The 23,424-nt window shown below is 41.2% G+C and overlaps 1 protein-coding gene across 2 annotated transcripts in view; it reads left to right on the top strand.

The window, feature by feature from the left end:
• SLC66A2 (solute carrier family 66 member 2) overlaps positions 1 to 17,102 on the top strand; it is a 54,949-nt gene extending 37,847 nt beyond the window's left edge. For both annotated transcript variants that reach the window (XM_065753062.1, XM_065753061.1), the window contains 2 exons: positions 4,339 to 4,555; positions 16,056 to 17,102. In XM_065753062.1, the coding sequence (XP_065609134.1) occupies positions 4,339 to 4,555; positions 16,056 to 16,263 (425 nt within the window). In that variant the 3' untranslated portion in view covers positions 16,264 to 17,102. The remainder of the gene's footprint in view (positions 1 to 4,338; positions 4,556 to 16,055) is intronic.
• Positions 17,103 to 23,424: the final 6,322 nt, after the last annotated feature.

Here is a 23,424-nt window from a genome sequence, read left to right as displayed (position 1 = left end):
GGCACACAGGTTGTGCCTGTGCTAACCCATGTGCTTGTCTGCATCCTGCTGCAACCCTGAAATCAGGATTAATGGGAGGCAGTGATGCTGGAGGCACAGAGGGATCTGGTACAACTGAAGGACTGCAGGTGTACAGAATTCAGTGCCTAGGTCCCAATTCCTTCTGTAGGTGCCTCCCAAGTCCTCTTCAGGAATGTTCAAAATTTATTCTATGATACAAATCTTGAATGCAGTGCCAGAGTGTAGCTTAGGGCAGTCAATCAATATGCATGTGGTCTGAGTTCATTTCTCTTCTCAGCCTTTGAAAGGCTGAGTTGCAAGTCTGTGTCTTCCAGCTGTTACAAGAGTTGACCTTGTTGCCAGGCTGAGATGAGAAGTGACATCATATTTGCCTGCTGCAGCAGAAACCACAAACTTCTTGAGCTGAAGAGCTTGTGAGAGGGAGCCTGCCTTACCGTAACCCAGTGGTTAAGACACAGACAGAACAGAGAATTGTAAGTCTTAGCTCCAGCATCCTTGAACTTTGTGTATTTTATAGTAAACAGACCATGGATAGTAACCTGAAGTATTCCCTAGCCATGATTGCAAATTCTAACTGGTTCAGGCTGGCTGAGTTAACATTATTGGTCCCTTTCACAGCATCTAGGCCTTGAGGTTTTGTATTCCAGTGTTGTTAAGGCAGGGATTGGATATTTGACTGGAGCTTATCTACCTTGCAAGGATAGGTTATTTAAGGACCTGGGATAAATGCCTTTCTAGGACATATAGAGGTGGGGCAAGGGGTAATGATTTTAAACTGAAACGAGGTAGATTTAGATTAGATATTAGGACAAAAATTGCTACTATGATAGAGGTGAGGTACCATTTTTAGGATGTCAGTCTTTGCTTCACTCTCCCAAAGGAACTAAAGTGGTAGCTGACATTGTAAAATGCTTCTTAGCTAAACATGACTTAACTGTTTGGACCTCTGCATCTTCTTCGAGTGAGTCAACACTGTGGACTTTCTGTGTCACTTAAGTGTTACTTCCACACCAGAATCTTAAATTTTATATTTGCAGTTTGGCCTGACTAATGCTAACCACAGCTTTTGGCAATATTGTTTCTGTCTGCTTTATATTTTTCATATCTAACTTGCAATGTGCCTCTCAGAGGTGTTCTTTTAATTTCATCTTTCTTTACCCTCAAGCTATGTAGCCTGTTCTCCAGTTACTGCACAAAAGATCATCTGAGCTGCTCCTTCCCCTGGCATCAATAGGATTTTCTGGGATAAGTTTATCATCTATAAATGGATCAAGATGTTTAAAATGCAGCTTCCTGAGTGGATTAAAGAACTCAAGCATGGGTAATAAGATCATACCTTTCACTGCAGTAATGTCAGTTCAGATCAATCCAGAACATTAGTGACTGGGAGTTACCATTTCAACTAAATCAACTAAGTATGGTTACAAGTTCATGTAATAATTTTTTTTCTGGACAGGATGGGAAGCTTGTGAACAGTGGAATGAATGTTGTGAGCAGTACATGGCCATTTCAGAGAACAGGAAAATATGCATCTGGTTTTAACTTGGTCAGGTTTTGAGGTATTTGGTAGAAATATATTGTGGTGTGGTAGAATTTCCTGTTTTACCTTTTTAGACAAAAAGGGTGATATTTGCAGGGGAGATCGAAACTGGGACCTATATTAAAGGACAGATATGCTATTTATTTTTTTCTTTAAGACATTCTTTTTTTTTTTTTTTTTCCTGGAAGTAGTTGGTAATGCAGACTTCAGTGATGTGTGGTGTCCTAAAATAGACTTCAGCATTTGGAAGTTAAATCTGTTAACTAGAACAACCAGCAAATACATGGTTGGACTATTTTTAATACAATTCAGATGTTTTTCTTTTGTCTTATTGCAGAAGTTCTGATTGTTCTTAAATCTTTTCCTTATTTTCAAGGAAAACATTTTCAAGCAAATTATAGTGGAAACTAGAATCTACTCATAATCTGGTATAGGGAAACAGACACTGTATGGCATCATTCTGGTTTTGAGCAAGAGACTAAACAGAAGAGCAGCTCTGTCTCTTTCCTCTCAGTAATTAACTATTGCTTCAGCTGGAGGCCCCGTGTCACACACCAGTTCTCTCATCTATGTATGTTATTATAACAGAACTAATACTTTTTCAGTATTATATATTATATAGTATGTATTAATAATATAGAATAATAAAATATATTTCAATATATAGATTTTCAGGCCAAGGATGATGTATAAATGACATAATTACTAGATTTCATGTCTGCCCAATTACTAGGCTTAGAGATGTGAGTACGTAGCATGAATGGAAACAGACTTCAGTATGGCAATACTGAATAAGCGTGTCAGTGTTCACACGACTTCTGTGAACTACAAAATCCATGGCCTTATGCAAGTACTTAAGTGGTGTTAACATTGACACAAGCTTATAACTTTGGCACCTGCAAATAGATATGATTCTTTTATTTCTGTTAATAAAATGAATTAGGGGAAATAAAGAATTGCTGTACTGTGATAAATATATTTAAAAGTATCCTTGAGCATGTGGAGAACAAAGGGAGAAACCGAATGTATACAGGGCAACTATGAGAGCTGCGTTGAGGGTTTATAAACTGATGGACTGAGGGTCCTGCATGTAGAAGATGCCACACAAGCAAGTTCCAAGCTGAGCTGAAGGGTTACGATATGAGGTATGATGACTGCACAGGCAGCTTGAGGGTCAAGATGATCTCTTCTACAGATGGTACTATCTGGAGGAGCAACATTAACTAGCTGCTGATTTTCAGGCTTTGGTCTGAATCAGTGTTTTGAATGATGTATACCAGTGCAGGTTTTCCTCCTAGTGTGCTTGAATGCAAGAGTTCTGAATTATAAAGAACAAATTTTTTTTTAAGGGCTGAAAGCCAGTGCTTGAAGTGTTTGTAAAAGAGCATAAGGTTCTTTGAGAACATCTCAGAATTACAGTTTAAAGAAATAATCTGGTAAAAGTAAATATTACATCTTACTCAAAAAAATGATAGTATCTCTCCTCTTCCAGAATATAGGTTGCTTTTTTAAATGGACAAATTTTCTTTCCACCGACTTTATTTTTGCTGTTAATTATTCTGTTCCAATAGTAAGCCCAAACACTTCTTTACTAGAGAGCATCTCTTGCTATTTTAACAGTTGAAATAGTGTCAAATCTGTTGTATTAAGTCATTTACTTAGTATTGCTCAAGAAGCTGAGAACATAATGGCAAAATGTGAGTGAATTTTTGTTCTCCCTCTCCCTACTTTATGTTAAAATAAGGGTAGACTAGAACGGTTCACTTGGAATGGACCTTGAAAGATCATAAAGTCCAATTGCCTGACTTTTTCAGGGCTAGCCAAAAGTTAAAGCCTATTAATGAGGGCATTGTCAGGAATTAACAGCAGGACTTATTTTGTAGTGTTCTGTACTTCTGCTTAAGAGGAAGTGACGTAAATCAGTGTATTTTATTTTTCAACGATAAGATAGCTATGACAGTGGTATGTTAATGTAAGCAAGTGTCATATTTAGTTTGTTCTTTGTCTTTGCTCTCTTGAGAGAGGGTTTTGTGTTTAGTGATATAGTGCTTTATTCTGATAGGTAGGAAAAAGGTTATAAACCCTGCACTTATTTTTGCTGCCAAAATAAAACACAAAAGTGAAAGTACATTTTGTCATTGGAGTGAAAAGTGGTGCTGTCTGTGGGAAGTCTTGTTCCACGTTGGATTCTCTTCACAGCCCTGCACCTTCCTCAGTATAGCTGTGATGCCTGTGCACAGTAGCCTGCCCTTACTGCAGGCAGCAGTAATACACCAGGAAGCAGAGATGTGGACTTGAGATGACCTTCTTTCAGCCTAGATTGAGGCAGTTTGAAAGTAAAGACAGTAGTCCTAAGTAAGAGCGTGATTGTGCTGATATGGCTGGGACCTGCTCTTGGCACTGTGAAGTTATTTGTGAGCCTTTCTAATGTCAGCTCTGTTATCATCTCTAGAGTTCCTATCTGAAGACAAGCACTTTAACTTTAAAGCTAATTTTCGTAAATATATTGATAGTTCGTAATTCTTTGTATTATTGTTTCCATATTGAGTACTTCCTGCAAAAAAAAAAAATGTTTCCCAGATCAAGACTTGTGATTGCTTTTTTTTGTTGGTGTTGAGTTGCTTTTTTTTTTCCCTTTAAATCCTTTTTGTCATATTTTCTATTTCTGTCTGCTCCCAAAGTCTTGACTCTCTCATATGTAACAGTTCTCAATTCTACTGTAATATCCTTTGAATCAGGTTGGGAAATTTTAATCTTCTATTTTTATTCTGTTGCAGATTTTGACTTGAACTATTTTTGGCATTGGAGCAAGTTTACGGACTACGTACAGTGTGTCCTGACCTTCACTGGAGTCACCAGTTACATCACTTATCTCTGGCTTGATTCATCTCTCTTTGTGGAAACCTTGGGCTTTCTTGCAGTTTTCACAGAGGCTATGTTAGGTGTTCCTCAACTCTACCGTAACTACCAGAATAGGTCCACAGAAGGAATGAGGTATGGTGTTTGTCTTAAATAAAACCAATAAGTATGCATGTGTATGCTTAGGTAAATATTTTTGTAGTGTGAAGATGGTTTTCTGTGCAGAGCAATGTCAAATTTCTAAATTTTAATTGAAAATACAGCAGTTATTGGAGTAGATACTCTGTCATTTTAAACTGGTGAAGCACTGCTGTAGGCCCTGAGAGCTCATTTATATCTCCAAGATCTGACCTATTGTTCAGGCCTAGCTGGACAGTTCCATGATGGAATATGTTTTATTAAAATGATATGTAGAGCTACTGCTGTTGCCATTATAAATGGTCTGAAGAGGTCCTCTCTATGAGAAGTACTAACAACAAAGTCTGCAGCTGCTAACTGTTGCTGTAACTCATGCTCATTGCTTTTTCTTACGAACTTACTCAAGTCTTTTCTGTAATACTTTATTAGTTTTAGTAGCAAATAACATCGCTGTTTTTATGTAAAAACTTGTATCTGGCACTTCAAACACGGGAAGATTATTCAAGTAAAAAAAATGTGGAACAAAACAATTGTAGGCCCCCTGTTGAAATGTTGAGCCAGATTATCATTTCATACAATTTACTATATATATCAGTGTAACACTAAGATTTCCAAATTGCAAATGCAACTTGTACGGCTTTTGCAGGGAGAAAACCTTCACCACACTGCATCAGTGCACCAGTCTGTAGAACAGTACAGCAGCAAATTCAGTGAAGGAATTGCTTTATTCATTTGTGATTCTTCTCTTTCACTGCTTTGAAACAGTTCCTCTTTCATTGACTTTAAATTTTCTGGCATAATTTTTACTTTGAAAGCAAATAATCACCCCTACTTCCTTCAAACCGAAGCAGTAATGTCTCTTGACACTATTCCTTTTGCTTGTTTGGCTTGGAGACATTTATGTTAGCTAGATAAATTCTTTTCCAACTTGAAATGTTTTTAAGAGAATGTTTAGACATCTGTGTTGATACTCAAGCCATTTTCTTATTGGGAACTTCTTTGGCATACTGTCAGGATTTCCTTCCAAATATCATAGAAACTCATAGAACTGAGTTTATGAACTTCAGTAGGTATTTACCAGGAGTAAATATCAGGGATATACCAAGGGCTGGTTGATGCCCACCGGGATATATTTACTACTCCATGCAGAAATTGATTACTCTGTCAGAAACAACTGAGCTGGTGATCCTTTGTGTCAGTGGTTTATGGGCCAGTTCAACCTGGATGTGTGATGAATGGAGCGGGGAACCCATGGACACATGCCCTGGGAAAGGGGAAAAGGGAAAGGGCAGGGAGATGGGCCTAAACACAAAACAGCAGCAACAAGGAGAAAAACTAATTTACTAAATAAGATATTTTACATTCTGATAACACAATATAATACAATATAATTGGAATCGAAGCTAATAAATCAAATAAAATGAGAGAGCATCCAAAAACCAAAGGCCTTATTCTTATGCTGAAGTTGAGATGGCTACGGAGCTCACACGCTGCCAGGATGAGCAGAAAGGGAAAGAGAAGGATCTCGTGACTTGACAACAGTTTCAACTTTCTCCTTCTGAATGGAAAACAGAAAAACGCAAAGTAACATAAAAGTCCTTTGAGGTACATAGTCCTTCTTCACTTCTGAGACAGGTATACTTGAAACTATCAACAGTCCATGGAACTGGAGCAATTAACTCTTTAATTCTCAGTGCACTGCATGATGTTACGATGTGGAATTCTAATAACAAAAAACGTAAAACCATGACAACTTTGCCTTTCAACTGGGCCATAATGAATAGCAGCTAGATAGCCTCTTAGCTGGCCTCAGTGGCAGTTTTCAAGTATCTTTGTGACTGTAAGTTTAATGGAGAGAGCAATAAGAATGAAGCTGATTCAGCCTATTAAGTCTATTTTAGTGGCCTTTTGGGCTGTGGTACCTTCTTATACCACAGTAATTCAGTCACCTGTAATGTGTAACTGAAGCCCATGTCTCTGATAAAAGTGTCACTGTTACTAGAGTCAGAGAAGGGGTACTTTGAAGGTCCTCATGGCCTGACTAAGGAAAACAGAAACAATCAACTGCCTCTAAAGCAGGACTGAATGGGATATGTATTAAATCTGCTTCTATTTTAGCAGAAGTAAACAGTCAAAATAGGAATGGAAAGTGAAGTTACAGTATGTGGCCACATCTGAACAAGGTATCCTGCCAGCCTTTGCAGAAATTATGTTTCTGGAAAAAAAGGTGTCAGATAGCCCTATAGGCTCCCCATCCCTGTAACTCCTATCTGTTTAAAATGGAAATTGAGGATATCTCATGTTTGAGTTATTAATCATTTAAAAAAAAAAACCTAAAAGCAAACTAAAACCACTTTCACCTCGTCTGTCCAACCATAGTTAGCTTGGAGGTTTGTGGTTCTAATAAGGAAGATCTTCTTTCAGTGGTTGATGAGCTTCTGGGTGTGTGCATTTGTCTGTTGCCTGCTGCTCCTCTTGCAGGAGACAGCATTTATGCCCATAGCTCAGGGCTATTCATGGAGCTAGGGGATTGGATAAGCAGAACCAGAGGAGGGCTGTTGTCTCCCTCTTCTTGTTGTCCTGTTTCAGTCTTCTTGAAAGGAGCTTCCTTTCAGTGTATCCTTCGTCAAGATTTGCTGATGCTGGGTAGAAGGCTCAACACTTTAATGCACTGAGGCAGCCAGAACAATCAATTAGTGTCTTTCTGTACATATAAGTTTGTCTTGAGAAGACTGAATCAGATTATTGTACTGTGTTGGTCACTGTGATTATCTTGGCTTTTATTTTATTTTTTTAAACACATCACTGAAGGAGAAACAATTGGCCTTTATTGTCTCACAAGCAGATGGAGCCAAGAGTTGCAAACCTTAATGGTTTTCCATTTGAAATTGTTTTATGAGACATGCTGTGGCAGTAAGCTAGTTCCAGGGAAGTATTTATCTGAAATGCATCCAGTAAAATAGATGCAGTGTAAAGGGAGAAAGAAATCAAATGTATGCCTTGTAATATTATTTCCTCTTCTCTGCCATAGATAATAGAAAAAATACTAGAAGACTGTTTCTTGTAGGGACAAAATTTTGTTGTAGGATGCTTTTATTCAGTACTGCTCTGTAGCTCTTTCCTTTATGACATGTGCAGTTCTTTATATCATTTTGTAAAGTAAGCTTTTGACTTCTGAGGACATTGTTTGTCCCAGAAACAAATCCTTGCTGTATTCAAATTCTGCAAAGGTTGATGTGAGCTGCTAGACTTTTTGCTTGATTAGATTAGCAAGGTGCTGTGATGAACAGATGTAGAAAGCTTCATTCAGCACTGGCTAACCCAGTGTCTGGTCAGGTGCTGTAATGAGATTTTGGATTTAAGCATATTGGGCAAGTGCTGTAAAAATGACACTGCTTTTTTGTGTTTTGGGTATTTTTTTAGGTGGAAGGATTTTCTGAATAGTGAGTTTTTTTCTTTAGAGTTCTATTTTTAAAAGAAAACACTAAACTACGGAGAACAAGCAAGAGTTGTGGGTGTTTCTGCAAGGCACAAACTTTTTTGTTAGTTTCATAATGAATAAATTTAGTTTCATTGAAAAATGATACATGCAATCAGCATCTGTTACAGCTGCTTTGTTATATGTACATGCTTTGGGGAAGTTCTGGAAAGGAGAAAGAGAAAATAACTGGAAAATGACTTTAGAAAGTGCTAATAGGAAGGAAAATAGAGGATGCAAGCAATGGCAGTGTAGACTGTCTTCCCCCCAGCTCTTTTTTCTCCTTGTCAGAACTATCCTAGACCAAAATCAAAGAAATAGGAAAAAGAGATGCCTTTTGAGAATTTTGAAGTAGATACTGTACAATGCAATGCTGACGGGAGTTGCTGAAGTACTGTGTCCCATTCAAGACTTCCACCAAGGAAGGTGCTGAAGAGAGAGCTATTCTAGAGTCTTTGGAAATGTAGCCCCCAGATGCCCCCTATAGCATACTGTCTACTCTTAAAATAGTAGCTGCTTTGTACATTAAGTGGTGAAAATAAACTAGATGGTGGAAGGGCCCCTGAAGAGTTCATCCATTTGCTTTAAAAAAAAAAAAAAGGCAGAGTCTGCGTGGCTTCAATTCTTATGACCCTACTTTTATCCCATCTTTTTATTCCTCTTTAAGTGGATTGTGTCCCAACATATTTAAAATTACAAAAAGAAGTAGTCTAAATGGTGTTACACACAGCCATTATTTCCCTGTTTTGAGCACTGGCTCTGTGAGAACAGCAGTGGGGTCTCCTTGTACAAGCAGGCTGCATTAGCCAGGTGCTGGGAAAGGAGATTTGGGGGCACAGGCAGACTCATCTAGCTGTGCAAAACTGTTGGAGATGGGCAGTAGGACAGTGTCTACAGCAGCATTAGCCAGCAGCTGTACTTGCAGCTCCAGGGATTAAAGTGTTTTGAGGAAAGGGAGAGGAGAGTGAAGGAGAAAAATGCCCGAGAAGAAAATAATGAAATGCTAAAGGTGTGCTTTACACCATTTCCATCAAACTGACACTAACATGAAGGCATTATTCTGTTTTGGCAGCAGATGGTGCTGTGGACTATACTGTCAGCAGCACAAAGTGTGATTTGTTTCCCAAGCCTCTGTTTTCACCTGAGGAAAGCAGTTCCCTCTTGTGACAATTCTTGAAACTTCCAAATCCATCAGTAGCAGAACCCTGAGCCTCTTTGATATATATTTGTACTGGATGTATGAATAGACTTTGGAGTCTGGACTGTGTCCATTTATCCGTCTCCTGGAAGAAAGGACATTGGTTTGATCTGCCATCCAGACTTTCCTTTCATCCACAGAAGAGATTTAACACCTTCTGTGTAGCCTTAAGGGTGTTTAAGGTCGTTAAGAACTGCTACCCCTCTTCATGCAGCACCATAAGGCCTAACTTGTAGAGCACTAGCAAGTACTTTTTAGATGTGAAGGATTACCAGTCTGTGGACTCCTACAGACTAAATTTTTCATGTAGCTTTTTGAAATAGCTAGAGCAGTGATCCTGGACTGTCTACCAGCCCCATCACCATGATCTGTAGTTTCCCTCCTTTGGCAGGTATATTCTAACAAACACTGACTTCTGTGTTTATGTACTGAGCAGTGTCAAAAATACCTGAGATGCTCCTGCATTGTTTTATAAGACATGCCGCATCCTCCTTGGGAGTTTAGGAGACAGTTGTTCACGAGGGAAAAATAATTAATAAATATCTCTTTACCTTGTTTTTTCCTAATACTTGTTTGTATTTCTGCAAAAATGCATATATTAAAAAAGACTCTTACCAAATCACCCAAATTACTTCAGTCTGCATCTTTATGAGTGTGTCTGTCTTTTAGTGTTCCAGAGCGAAATCATGCATTTTATTTCTCCTCAGTGAAGTATACAGTCCCTGCAAGTTACAGGAACTTTCAGGTTGCTCTCGTATGTAGTGCTCTGTGATGTCCATTACTTATGGATGTGGCTATAACTCAACTCCAGCAATCCAGAATAAATGCTGAATCTCTCTATCTGTATTCTGCTAGCAATGTGGGGTGGAGATTGTCAGTGCTGTTTCAGCCCTGGGAGAATTGTTGGGAAGTGAGGTAAGGGGCTTTCTCTGAGGGAGAGCATGTAGGATTGCTGGATAGTTTCATGCTTGAATTCCTAGCTGGCTGTGTAGTATTTAAAAACAAGATCTATACTTGGTCACACGGAAGGACCTGTCTTATGCCTGTTTAGTTCTCAGATTTTCAAACTTCACATGCTGGCCTTTGGCTATCTGATTTTTCTCTCTTCCTCTCCTCTTTTAAAAATAGTTTCTGGCTTGCCTAACAATTTGGTTAACATTAGGAGAGCTCCTTTTGAGTTAAGCCTTGTGTTGTTTTGCTAGGAATAAATGCATTATTTACTGGTTTGGTTTATGTTTTTTTTTTCATTTGCTTGTACAGTGTTAAAAATACCATGGCATCAGAGTTTAATGTTTTTTTGGTCTGTACTGCACTGGTGAAGGCATGCCACCCTCTGATTGAAGTGCAGAGTTAGGGATACTTGCTGTCTTCTCTAAGTAATTTGCTTTGGAGCATCAAAAATGGGAGCTGAAAGTTTTTCAGAGTCAGGATATTTTAATGAATCTGCTTTCTCTTGCATATATTCCCATGCAAATATGTTGGGGAGGTAAGTTGGGTTTCAAGAGAGATACTTCTGTCTCTTCTTCCCCCTTTCCCAGTACCAAACACAGTGTTCAGAACATTTGTTAAAAAGCTGTTTTCATGTGGATCTTATTCCAGAAGGAGATACTAGCTTCTCAGATTTTAAATGATTATTCTGCTTTTATATTTCAAGAGCTGCTGTCATTTTTTTAACATGGAAGCCATGTGCCAGTAAGTGAATAAATGCCTGGAACTGTCAGTCTAAAAAAAATCATACTGTGAATCTGCATTTGCCTTTGTCTTGGCCCTGACTTGAGGAAGATGTGGTCACCTTCCACTGAACAGAAGGAATCCAAGCTAATTCTTTTTTTTTTTTTTAAGTTCTTCTTGCCCAGGACAGAAGGAAAAAAGTGAACACTTGAAGTTTCTCATTTATTTTTCTATTAATGGAAATAACTGTTCAGATCTGTGTTCATTGACTGTGTACAATTAGTACTAAGTCTGTAGTTATAGCAGTATGTAATTACATGAGGGCAACACGTAACTCCCGTTGCTATTTGTGCTGATATGTCTGGTCAGACCACTACAGAATTTCTCTGTAGAAGTCACTGTCTAATGTCTGATTCTCTTTGTGTCTTCCAGCTTGCAGGGTATTTTTGGGTTTGTGTGTTAAGCTACAAACATGCAGAGTCATAACATTCGTGTGAGAAAATCTACAGAGCAAACAGGAAGCGAGTGCTGCCATCTCCTCATGTAGGCTGGTGCCAAGTGTCAGCCCATGGTCTGCAAACTGCTGCTCTGCAGCTCTGATATGTGCTACTGTTATTTTGATGGGTGGCTGCAACTAATCTTAAGTCAGAGTGGTTCAGCAGGGAAGGAAGAAATATTCTTTATATCTTTTTTTTTTCTTCAAGATTTTTTTTTGTAGTTTTGCTCTCTTTCAGTTGAAGGTAGAAAAAAAGATGTAATGATCAAATGGTTGATGTTGAGCAGAGTGTGTTCAGTAATGCTCCATCAGAAAATCAAAGATTTGTGACTGCGACGGACAGATCTTGAGCACAAGGAATGAAGAAGCTGAAAAGCTTTGATCCAGCGGAATTACTCCTCTGTAGTTTATATATTGTATATTTGAGCCTAAAAATCTTGTTAATCTCATTGCTCGGTAAATCACGCAGCCTTTAGTACAGTTAGAGAAGAAACATTTTTCTCTTGTTAGTATACTTTGCAAACTCTACACATTAATAATTTGATGACTACTTTTTAAAAATCATGGTTTGTTGTGCGACTGTAGGTACAATGTGCTGATAGAGATTGTTAATCTCTAGTTGCTATCTCCTTAGAATTGATGCACAAAATACAGAAAACCGGATTTAGACAAGTTGTTTCTTGAATGCTGTTTTTCAGCTTGCAGTTTATTTAGTAAATGATGATTGGTACAGAGTCTTTATGAAATGTTCTGTCAGTGGCATAGAACAGCATCACTATGGACATTTTTATATTACTGTATTTAGCAACCCACCACTGGTCAGTTTTTGGTTAGAAATGACAATTTTATTTTGGGAGGTTAATTTCAACAGCAGAATAAGCGCTCTTTCATATTTTAAAAGCAGATGAAAAAATATGAGCTTTTCCTCTTTGTGGTCAGTTGCAATTTACATAGACACTGACTGTAGCCACATTAGCAACTCCTTGTAATGAGATCAGCTGTGAGGAAGGTGCTTGTTTTTTAGGAGATTTTTTGTAATTGGATACTGCAGTCATGATTTACATTTCTGGGAAATCTTATTTTTCCTTCGTTTCAGCCTCTGGCAGTACCATTTCTCTATTTCTGCTCAGTTTTTCCTCTTGCCTCTCCCATTGGCATCACTGGTCACAGAACCAAACACTGCTGAGTGTATCTTTCTGCCTCCCCAGCTTGCTTTGTGGCATTCTTCACCCTACACCCTCTCACTCCTTCGTGCTAAGAGTAGAATGACTATTGTGCTCTCCTAATGACTCTGTCCTTCATATCAAGAAGGAAGAACTTTCCTGCCAGCCATGTCTCCAGCGTGGCTTTGAGCTATTCCAGGAGGGATACCAGTTTATTTACTTGTAATTCCTGCTTTATCATGTAGGACGTGCTGCACAGAGCACTGAAGCTGAGCTCACTTGCACAGCTTTGGAGATGTCAGGAAGATCAAGCATAAAGCTGGAGCCCTGTTAGATAGAAAAGCCTTTGCTGCATGCAGCCTCTTCTGTGCTGAGCTGCACAGTGTCAGGCAGTGGTGATGGTGTGGACTGCCTGCCTCTTGAAGCAATGTTCATCTGTGATAGCAATGCAACAGTTCCTTACACCGTGGTGCTGAGGGTAAGATGAATGCCGATGAGGTGTGGTCTGGCAGCTGGTGGCACCCAGCATGGGATGCTGCAGAGAAGCAGAGCCAAGCCATTGCTCACCACTGTTGGCAGCTTGCAGTAAGGCCACTGCTGTGTAGTGTGGTTCTGGGAGAGGCTTACACTGTTGTTGTGATCCTGTGTTTTCTGTCATGTTGCCTATGGAGTTCTGCAGGGAAAGACATTTGAGGGACTTGTCAGCTGCCTCAAATGACATACTGGTAGCTTGTTAAAAACGAGTCCCACACATCTTACAGAAAGGGATTGGAGCTTTATTCAGCAAATGGAGGTTATAAAAGACCAGGAGATGAAGGGCCAAGGTATGCTCTTCTTTTCTTCCACGCAACCAAATGAAAAAAACCAAACATTTCTTTGGGTAATAAAACTCTGTTTCTGCACAGGCTCACTCTCCTTCTTCACAGCAGGTGACAGTTTATCTGCCCAGGGTGTTAGTTGCTTTCTTTAGTCTCATAAATGCAATAATTACTTCCATTTCCCAAGCAATTGAGTGATGTTGAGAAGCTGCAGATAAGTGTTCAAGCTGATCAATATGGGAAAGGTGTATATATGTTTTGTTTGGTGGTGTGAGATTTTTAACCTGTTACATTTTTAAATTCATTTTTGCCAAGGACAAGTTGATATTTTCCTGTGTACAGAACATTGTGCCGTGTCCTAGTGAACACCCTAGGTATGTTGCTGCTTTCTGATGGACCTGCTGAAGAGGAGGACACTGGAACATGCAGAGGCATGCACCAAATTTCCCAGTTGGGGAGTGTGAACTGTGGAGTTCAAAAGTGGCTTCCTAGCAAAACCCTGAGTTTGCTTTAGTAAGCTGTGGTGGTGTAACAGAGAGGGGTATCACAGCACCACCAGGCCCCTCTCTCACCCTCCTCAAAAACAGGGGGAGAAAATACAATGAAAAAGAAGCTGTAGGTAAGGACAGGGAGATCACTGGCCTGCAAGCATCAGTATGGGCAAAACAGACTCAGATTAAAGCAGATTAATGCAATTTATTGCCTATTAATAACAGCCTACAGCAGTGAGAAACTACACACGCATCCTGCCATCCACTCCCTCCTACCTCCTTCCCCCCAAGCAGCACAGAGGCATGGGGGCTTCTGTCAGTCCATAATGCTTATCTCTGCCACTTCTCTTCTGCTCCACTTGGGGTCCCTCTCACAGGATGCTGTCCTTCCCAGAGAGAGCCTGCGTGGGCTTCCCACAGGCTGCTGCTCTCCCAAGAACTTCTCTGACATGGCTCTATACCACAGGGTCCATCTCAGGCCTGCACTGCTCCAACACAGAGCCCCATGGATGGCAGCTCCCCAGCCCTCTTGCTCCAGTGCAGGCCCTTCTCCACGGGCTGCAATTCTGGCATGGGACCTGCTCCTGCTGGGGCTCTCCATGGGCTGCAGCTTTCTTCAGGCCACATCCACCTGTTCATGTGGAGATCTTCTCTATGTGGTGCCCGTGGGCTGAAGGGGGGCAGCCTGCTCCATTGTGGGCCATTCCATGGGCTGGGGCTGGCTGTGATCTGATACAGAACAGCTTCCAGTCTCTGCTCACAGGTGCCACCCATGCTGTCCCCAGCTATCACAACCTTGCTACCTAAACCTAAATCAAACTCAGCATGTGTGACACAGCTAAAGGTGTGCATCTAGGACTTGGTTCCTAAGGTGCTGTTGAACTGCAGGCATCCACAAGGTTTCCCCTAGTCATTATTCCCTATTTGGAATTTGAAACTGTTACATACTGTGAACCATCAGACAATATATATTTTGTCCACAGCTTCAGTGCCCTGTGGGGTCATTTTTAAAACCCTATTAGCTTTATATATATGAGATACGTGACAAACATCCTGTGGATGGTAAATCCTTGCTCATATATTTTGTGCCTTTTTGTTTACAGCATTTAATTTATCTGACCTGCCAAGGTTAGCATGTGCTGCTCTTTTAATGCCTGTCTCCAACCATACTGGGGCAGGTTAACAATTAGATTGTGATTAGTTGCCCAGAAGCACTGATAAGCAGAAAATCAGAGAAGGAGGAATTTTGGCTGTCTGTAAGCAAAGTATCAGTCTTATTACCCTCAGAGTTATCACTCTCCCTAATTAAAGTCATAATCTATCCCTACCACACCCTGCATGTGTGAACCTCCTGTAAGTGTGACATAATGTTATCTACTGAGACTCAGAATGTGCGTGAGGGAGGTGGAGGAGGCTTGTTGCACAGAGCAGCTGTTGTGGGTTCAGCAGTTGTTCTCCTTCTCTGTCTGTTTGTATTTTTTTAATAGCTTTGGGTTGGCTTCTCACTCAGTCCCATGCCCTTACTTACACTTCCACATGTAGCGTCTCTTTGAAGTGTTCATAGCATCATAGCCTTCTTGTTTTATGCTGCCAGCAATATGATGTGAGTTAAAATGGCTTATGTTTCTGCAGAGTATTGGGTCAGTATAAACTGATGCTCTTGGACAGCTTTCTCACATAGAAGGAGAGTGAGCTGCAGCATCTGGCGTGCAACAGGATTGTGCATTTGTGTCCAAAATACACATTTTGCTAGATCCCTGCCTGAGTCTTTGGGAAATTAAGTCCTGCCCTGCTGCATGTGCATGACTGCATTTGATGAAGTCAGTGTGGCAAAATGTAATTATTCATAATTATGACCAGTCATGCATAAGCTCACGCTGTGAACTACAGAATTTTCACCCACTGCTACTTACCTGACTGCTTATAAAGCTCTTCAGTTAAAGAGCACAAAGATCAGAAACAACTTTCAGGAATTGGTCGTGTCTTGTTGAAAACTGGTCTGTAAGTGAAGTCTGAAGAACTTGCTTCTGTTCCCCAGAGTTTCTCATGCTATGGAAGAACAAGAGCTGGCGTGCAGCCAGCTAGGTGGATACTAGCATCCTCTGATACAGCTCTAGTCACACATTAAGGTATATTAGCTTCCTTTCAATAAATGTTTTTCCCCTTCTGTTTTGTCTTTTAGTGTCAAGATGGTACTGATGTGGACCAGTGGGGACACTTTCAAGACTGTTTACTTCATCTTGAATCAGGCCCCGTTACAGTTCTCTATCTGTGGACTCCTGCAGGTTTTTGTGGACATGGCTATCCTGCTGCAGGTTTACTTGTACAGCTCCTACCCTCAGAAGCCCACATCTCACACCACTCACCCTGCCAGCACCAAGGCTCTGTGAGACATGCACCAGGGTGGGCTGCAGGCCCATGGCACTTGAGGGTCAGCCACGCTCCTCCTCTTCCACTTCTAAGTACTCCTGCATTGCTGAGTTATAAGCAGAAACGAGAACAAGGACTGAAAATCTGGCTGCACTTCCAGCTTTGGAGGATTTATTTGAAATAACTTGCTCTCTCCGTTCTCAGACTTTGCTTTACAGAACTGTTTCCTGGTGGGAGGGGTGCACTTTATTTTTGCATATGTACCTATGAGCCTTATCAGTTCACATATGTTTGTATATTAATCACAAGGGCTAGATGTTTTGTTTATAATGCTATTTAAAAAGTTACACCACAGAAATTACAGGATATTTTGTCTGAAACCTTTACCTATTTATACAATATAAAGTCTGTATATTAGTAGGAAAATTGTGGCATATGTTAGCATTCAGTATCTTCACGATGTAGGAAGAAGCGTTCAAGAGCAAATGCAGGAATTTTCTCTTTTTCTTTTCTTGAAGAAGGATGTCTAGCGAATGGGGGAAGGGAGAGAGGCCCTGCAAAGAGGTGAGCAACTGAAAACAAAGCTGTCACATACAGCATCAGCATGCCAGAAGGGTGAGTGGTAGACACTGATGGCTGCTCAGTGTGGCAGACAGATACATCAGGGTGAGGAATGAGGTCTACATATGGGTGATGCTGCTCCACATGTAAAGCAGGCACAGCCAGTTGACTGGTCAGTCATCAGGAGAAGCAAAAAGGAGAGACTGCAGGAGGGGCCATAACTGAGTTTTGTGTTGATGCAGTGGGTTTGCAGACGGGCCACACCGTGCTGAGGGTGCAGCACAGTCACAAATCCAGTGGCTAGATATGCACTGCCAGTATTGCCAGGAGTTACTGGTAGCTGGCAAATGAGAGCCACCAAGTGTCTCCACTTTCATTGCCTCAGAGCAGGCAGTGAAAAAGCCTGAGAAAGTCCTATTCTTATGGACTCCTATGGAATAGGACTAGTGTACTTGATTTGTGGAGGCTTAGATTCATATTTGTGCTGCTTAACGCCAAACAAGAACCAGTTTTTATGTTCAGGTGTTTCTGACATTGACCCAACATGGAAGGGGTCCACATTTTCCTTTTTCCATTTTTTCAGATCTTCCAAACTATTAGGAGAACCAACAGTTAGAAAGAGGGGCTGGGGCAGAGAGTTTACTTATAGATGTAGATGCTGTCTATGCTGGCTGTTTGCCAGCGTAGGTCACCATGCCCTTTCTGAGCACTGCACGTGTCTGGAAGCTGTGGACGGTGTGTGACCTGCAGGGAACGGTGGTCAAGCCCCTGTGCTTCTGCCTGTTGCTGTAAGGAGACTGCTGTTTTGCCTGGGTGCTGCCTCCACACTCCGTTTGACACCTTACTCTTTTAGGCCTGAAGTGACCTTAAAATGACAATGTACCCTGGCATGGCAGACTATGAATGTTTTGTTCCTCCCTTTTCTCCAGTGTTCTGATTGTGTTTAAAGAACAGCTTGGCTTTTGTCTTTTTTAATCAAAAATGTAATTAACAACAGGTGTCTTTGGTATGCTGCTTTAATGAGGATTGTATTTCTACTGTATGCAAATGAACACTTTCCTGTGCATTTTAATGGTCTGGGATTTTTTTTTTATTTTAAATAACTTGTAATGATTTTTGTATATGATAGTCTTTTTCTAATCTGTGAAGTGGGGATATCAGAAGTACATCGGTGTTACTCTTCTGTATATTATAGCTTCACTTCGGACTGCACACTTTTGGCCACCTCTTTGAATTTCATCTATAGGTAGTACTGATAAAATAATGAATTCTTTTCTTATGGGACTGTTCCGTGGGCAGACTCTTGAGTCTGTCATCAATACCCAGACTTAATCACAGGAGAGCTGCAAATACTGAAAGAGAAGCCAGTGAAAAGACATGTAATCTTCCGTATGTGGCATTGAGGACTCTTGGCCAGGATCTCCTGAATATCACTTTGCAAGATACTTTACAGAGAAAATGTTACAGAACTTTGTTCTTTATTTGCCAGGAAGTATCGGTATCAATGATCACCTCAGAGATTAAGAAATTAATTACTTAAAATGCATCTCTTTGAATTTCATAGTTTTTCTCTGTCAGTTGCAATGCTTTTTTTAAATAAAAGTTACCTATTACACATACATTGCAGCATTGTTTTGTTTTCTTTAGATATAAAATGCATGCTTCTTAACGGTTACTGTAATTTATCTTGTATAAAGCACTATCCATAGGAATAATTAGCATGTTTTTTTTTTCTCCTGATGAGTGAGTCAGCGCAAGGCATAATTTGTCCTAGGTCATGATACAAGATGCAGATTCTGGATTTCTGCCCCAAGCTCTTCATATGTTTTGGAGTGAACTTAGCCTTGTGGGTTTGCTTACTCTCTTCTTTGTCTGTAAAAACAAATTGCTAAGAGATAATAATAATTTATGTAGCTTAAAAAAATACTGGTCAAACTGCATAAGGAGGTGGAAGGTGGAATACAGCTGAGGGATGTGATTTTCAGCCTCTACACAGGAGATGAGGAAAATGAGTGTAATCTTGTGTCCCTTGTGGCCAGTGCATGGTTCAAGGGACTGAGTGGGGCAAAGGTTTGCTGCTGCTGCCTGTGGTGGCTGAAGAGGCTGGAGAACAGGACTTGGGAGCATGGGAAAGAGGGCTAGGGAGAGTAGAGAAGGGAGACTGATTTTGTAAAAATAAAGGGCAGGCTGGGGAGAGGAAAGGAGGGAGGTGGGAGACTGAGTACGCAGAAATAAAGGGCTGAAGGAACCATTGAACCAACTGAATTTGTTTACCCATTAGTCTCTTCATCTTCCCTCTTCTGTGCCAATGCTTTGTGCTCCCTTAAGGCTGTAGTTAGGAATCAGGTGCTGTGAGAGTGATAGGTATTTTGCCTCTGTAAGTCTGCTGTGAGGCTGCGATAAGCTTTGCCTGTTCTGACTCTGTTGATATGTGTCATTATTTCTCAATTAAGGTTGCTATGAAGTGGGAGATGGCTGTTCATGTGCCATATGAGCTGCAGAAATTGTGCCACTCTGACACTGTCCCTTTACAAGTTTGTAACTGCATATTTAGTCCACAAACATAAGTATTTCAAATGATTATCATGGTCAGCTGCCAGAATTCACAGAATCACAGACTTGCAGGGATTGAAGAGAACTAGATATCATCAAGTCCAAACCCCCTGCAAAAGCAGGTTCCCTAAAATAGGTCACACAGGTAGGCGTCCAGATGGGTCCTGAATATCTCCATAGAAGGAGACTCCACAACTTCTCTGAACAGCCTGTGCCAGTGTTCCATCACCGTTACTGTTAAGAAGTTTTTCTGCATGTTTGTATAGAACTTCCTATGTTCAGGTTTTAAACCACTGCTCCTTGTCCTGTCACTACATGCTAATGAGAAAAGCCTTCTGCCTCCCTTTAGATATTTATGAACATTTTTCAGATTCCCCCTCAGTCTTCCTTTCCCCAGGCTGAACAGATCCAGGCTACTCAGTCTTTCCTCAGCAGAGAGATGCCTCAGGCCCCTAATCATCCTTGTGGTCCTCTGCTGGAATCCTTCTAGGAGATCCCTGTCTTTTTTGAACTGGGGAGTCCAGAACTGGACACAGTATTCCAGATGTGGCCTCATCAAGGCAGAGAAGAGGGAGAGGACCACCTCCCTCGACCTACTGGTCACGCTCTTTTTAATGCACTCCAGAATGCCATTGGCCTTCTTGGCACAGGGGTACACACTGCTAGCTCATGTTCAACCTGTTATCCACTAGAACAACCAGGTCCTTCTCTGCAAAAGCTCCTCTCCAGCAAGTCATCTTCTAACCTGTACTAATATAGTTATTCCTCCCTAGGTGCAAGACTCCACATTTGCTCTTGTTAAACATCATCTGGTTCCTCCCTGTCCTACTCTCCAGCCTGTCCAGGTTTCACTGAATGGCAGCACAGCCTTCTGGTGTGTCAGCCACTCCTCCCAGCCTTCTATCATCAGCAAACTTGCTGAGGGCGGACTCTATCCCTTCATTCAGACAGCTGATGAAGATGTTGAACAAGACCAGACTCAGCATCCATGGCTGTGGAACACTGCTAATTACAGGCCTCCTCTGTGCCACTGATGACAACTCTGAGCTCTGCCAGTCAGCCAGTTCTTAATCCACCTCACTGTCCACTCATCTATCCCACACTTCTGAAGTGTCATAACAAGAATGTTGTGGGAGACTTCAGATGTAAAACAAACAAACAAACAAACAAAAATCTTAGTGTAAGCATGCCTTCACATTTTTTATCTGTTGCAACTTTGCATTTTGTGTTTCCAATCTTCAGACTCTGCAATTTACCCAGTCCTATTGGCCAGCACACATGTAGCATTGCAGCCTCTGATCTGGGAGCTCAGGTCATAGTGCTCCCATCCTACAGGCCCAGGGGCTTTCTGATCCCCGTATCCCAACCCACAGGTACCATCACTGAGAGCTGCCCAGCAGAGGCAGCTTTTGTTCCCATAAGCAGTGAGTCTTTGTCCCATACTAAATAGAGAACATTGTTTTTCTTTGATGCAAAAAGAATGTGCTGCACCCATCCAGTACTATACTGTGCTTCACAAGAAACACACAGCTACCTAGTGGTGCTAGCATGCCATGCATTCAAACAGTGCAGCATTTATTTTGATGAGAGATAAATGGCCTTAAATAATTTGCATGCTGTGTCAAAGAAAAACCAACAACTGCACACAATGCCAACAGTTCTCCAGCTGCTGATGAAAACAGCAAGCATCACTCATTGTAGCAGCCATGCTGGGGGAACTCACTGTCCTCTTGTTCTCTTTTATGCCTCACAATGCTGTGCATCAGAACTTTATATAGCTTCCAAAATTAATTTTTTTCATGGTTTGGTTTATATTTGTTTCCTCATCTGTCATCTCAATAGATAAAATGAAACTTTATTAAAAGCTAGACCCTGACTAACAGACATAATGAGTGGGTTTTCTCACTTTATTAAAACTGTGCATGATGCAATTAATTATATGCCATTTAAAATTACAAAGAACTCACTACTGCAGGTCCATATCAACTTAATGGAGCACAGCAATAATATGGCTTGTCGTCTTCCACAAAGCTGCTGAGATGCAGTAGGTGTCTCAGTGCAGTTTTTTTCATGCTGTAGGCCCCCAAAAAGCATTAATTAATGGCTATCTGTTAGCACTGCCTGCGTGAAACTCTTCATTCTGCAAGGATATTTGCTCTAAGATGGCTCTTTGAAGAGTAAGATAATGCTGCTGATGATTCATGGCCCTCACCACCCCAAGGAGGTGCATTCTGCACCCTACAGAGGGCTGCTTGATCACCGCACTCATGCCAATAAGTAGCTCTGAAGAGCACTTGATGTGCATGGGATATAAAATGCCATGAAATGCTTTAAGCTGTGTGTTCTCCTGTTGAATCCGTTGGGCCCTACCTGACGACAGTGTACAAATGCCATCACAAAATACACTGCTCTCCCCATCACCATGCCATGCAATGCCCACACACATTCTTCACTTTGCTGCTGTGCACTTAGCCAGCCACAATGCTGTGCGTTTATGCCAAACTTTAATAAGCCTTAATGCAAGAAATTCCTGTGTCAGGATTAAAAAAAATTAAAATCTGCAGTGAGTCACAGCAATGTGATGGCTGATACTGATTTGCCAGGAGTCTGAGTCAGCCCGGCAGCATCCTCTGGCCCTTCTGCTGGCACATGAAGATGAGTTCCCTGTGGGCAGGTTGCAGTAGGCGGGCAGAGCCCTGTGCAGGCAGCTGTGTTCGGTTTGTTGGAGGGGACTGGGGCTGAACAATGGGATGCATGCCTTTACACCAACATGGAGAAAAACCACCTCCCCTGTGTCACCTGAATCATAACTACCAGAGGCACTTGTTTGGCAACAAAGCTTCCAATTTTTATTAAAATAAAGTGTAACATTTATTTTCCCTTGCTCCATTCCTATGAGGAACGGCACAAAACAGAAGTTTGCTCTTGTAGGGTTGGTGTTATACTGTAAGCTGATAAAACCCAACAAATTCCTCCTTTAATACTTCTGTTCTTGCTCCCTTCCTGGCAGGATGCAAACAGGAAGGTGACACCATGGTTGGTTCTACAGCTCTGCTAATGCCAACAGAGGTGTAGGCATGGGAGGCAACTGTGCTCCATCTCCTACCCCCTGAAAGTAAGAATCCTTTGAGATGCATGTGGTGTGCCTACACAGGCCAGCTGCACAGCTCCTCTGACCGTGAAACTGCACACTAGAGTACTGGAGAACTCACAGGAATGGCATCAGTAAGCAAACATCCAGATGCTATTGTATGATTCATTTTCCCTTTCAAGTGACTGCATTTTTTTTTTTTTGGAAAATCAAGAGAAATAGCCAGAATAATGATTCTAATTTTTAGATGAGAGGAATGTCTTTTTCTTAGTAGGAGAAAAAGAACAACTTATGCAGGTCTCAGCTGCTGTGCTGCAGCTCGGGCCAGGACTCACTGTAGAAGTTACACTGACTTGCAGCCTGGAGCAGCCCTGTTTGAACATGGCTGCAACCACTGACAGCACCACCAGGGAAGATCGTACAGATTTGGGAGCAACTGCTGACGTAATATTGCACACACACACACACACACACACACACACCCTCCCTTCTTGGGCTGCACATATTTGAGATTTATTTATCTATTAAATATGTTTTGAGATGGAAAGAATTAAAAGGAAGTGAAAAAATGTGATTTCTAAAAGTTATTTGTTATATCCAACAGTGAGCAAAGAAAAAGAACCCAACAATTTAATATTCAGTACCATAGTCAGGAAGATTGTCTATGTACATTTCTGTCATGGGGCTAAGATACAAAGCTTCCTGTGGTAAATATGCATATTTAATAAAATAATGCATACTGAGCAACAGCACAAGTTGGAGTTGGCAGCTAGCAGCCTAGACTGGTGCTGATTTCTAAGACAGATCGAGCCAAGCCCCTTGGAAAGCTGAAGGGATTCTTCTGCCCTTCTAATCTCCTCATCCCTTTGGCTGTCTGAAGTTTGCGTTCCTTGGGTTCCTTGGCAGAGCTGCTGAAACAAACTCTTAGGCTGTGGGGTGCATGGGAGGAGTATCACAAGCAGTGGTGGAGCAGGGA

The sequence above is a fragment of the Cyrtonyx montezumae genome, unplaced genomic scaffold, assembly GCF_038088225.1.
Source record: "Cyrtonyx montezumae isolate F1298 unplaced genomic scaffold, pur_monq_1.0 scaffold_8, whole genome shotgun sequence".
NCBI lineage: Eukaryota > Metazoa > Chordata > Aves > Galliformes > Odontophoridae > Cyrtonyx > Cyrtonyx montezumae.
Note: the sequence above shows the minus strand (reverse complement) of the source record. Positions and strands in the feature narration are given on the sequence as shown.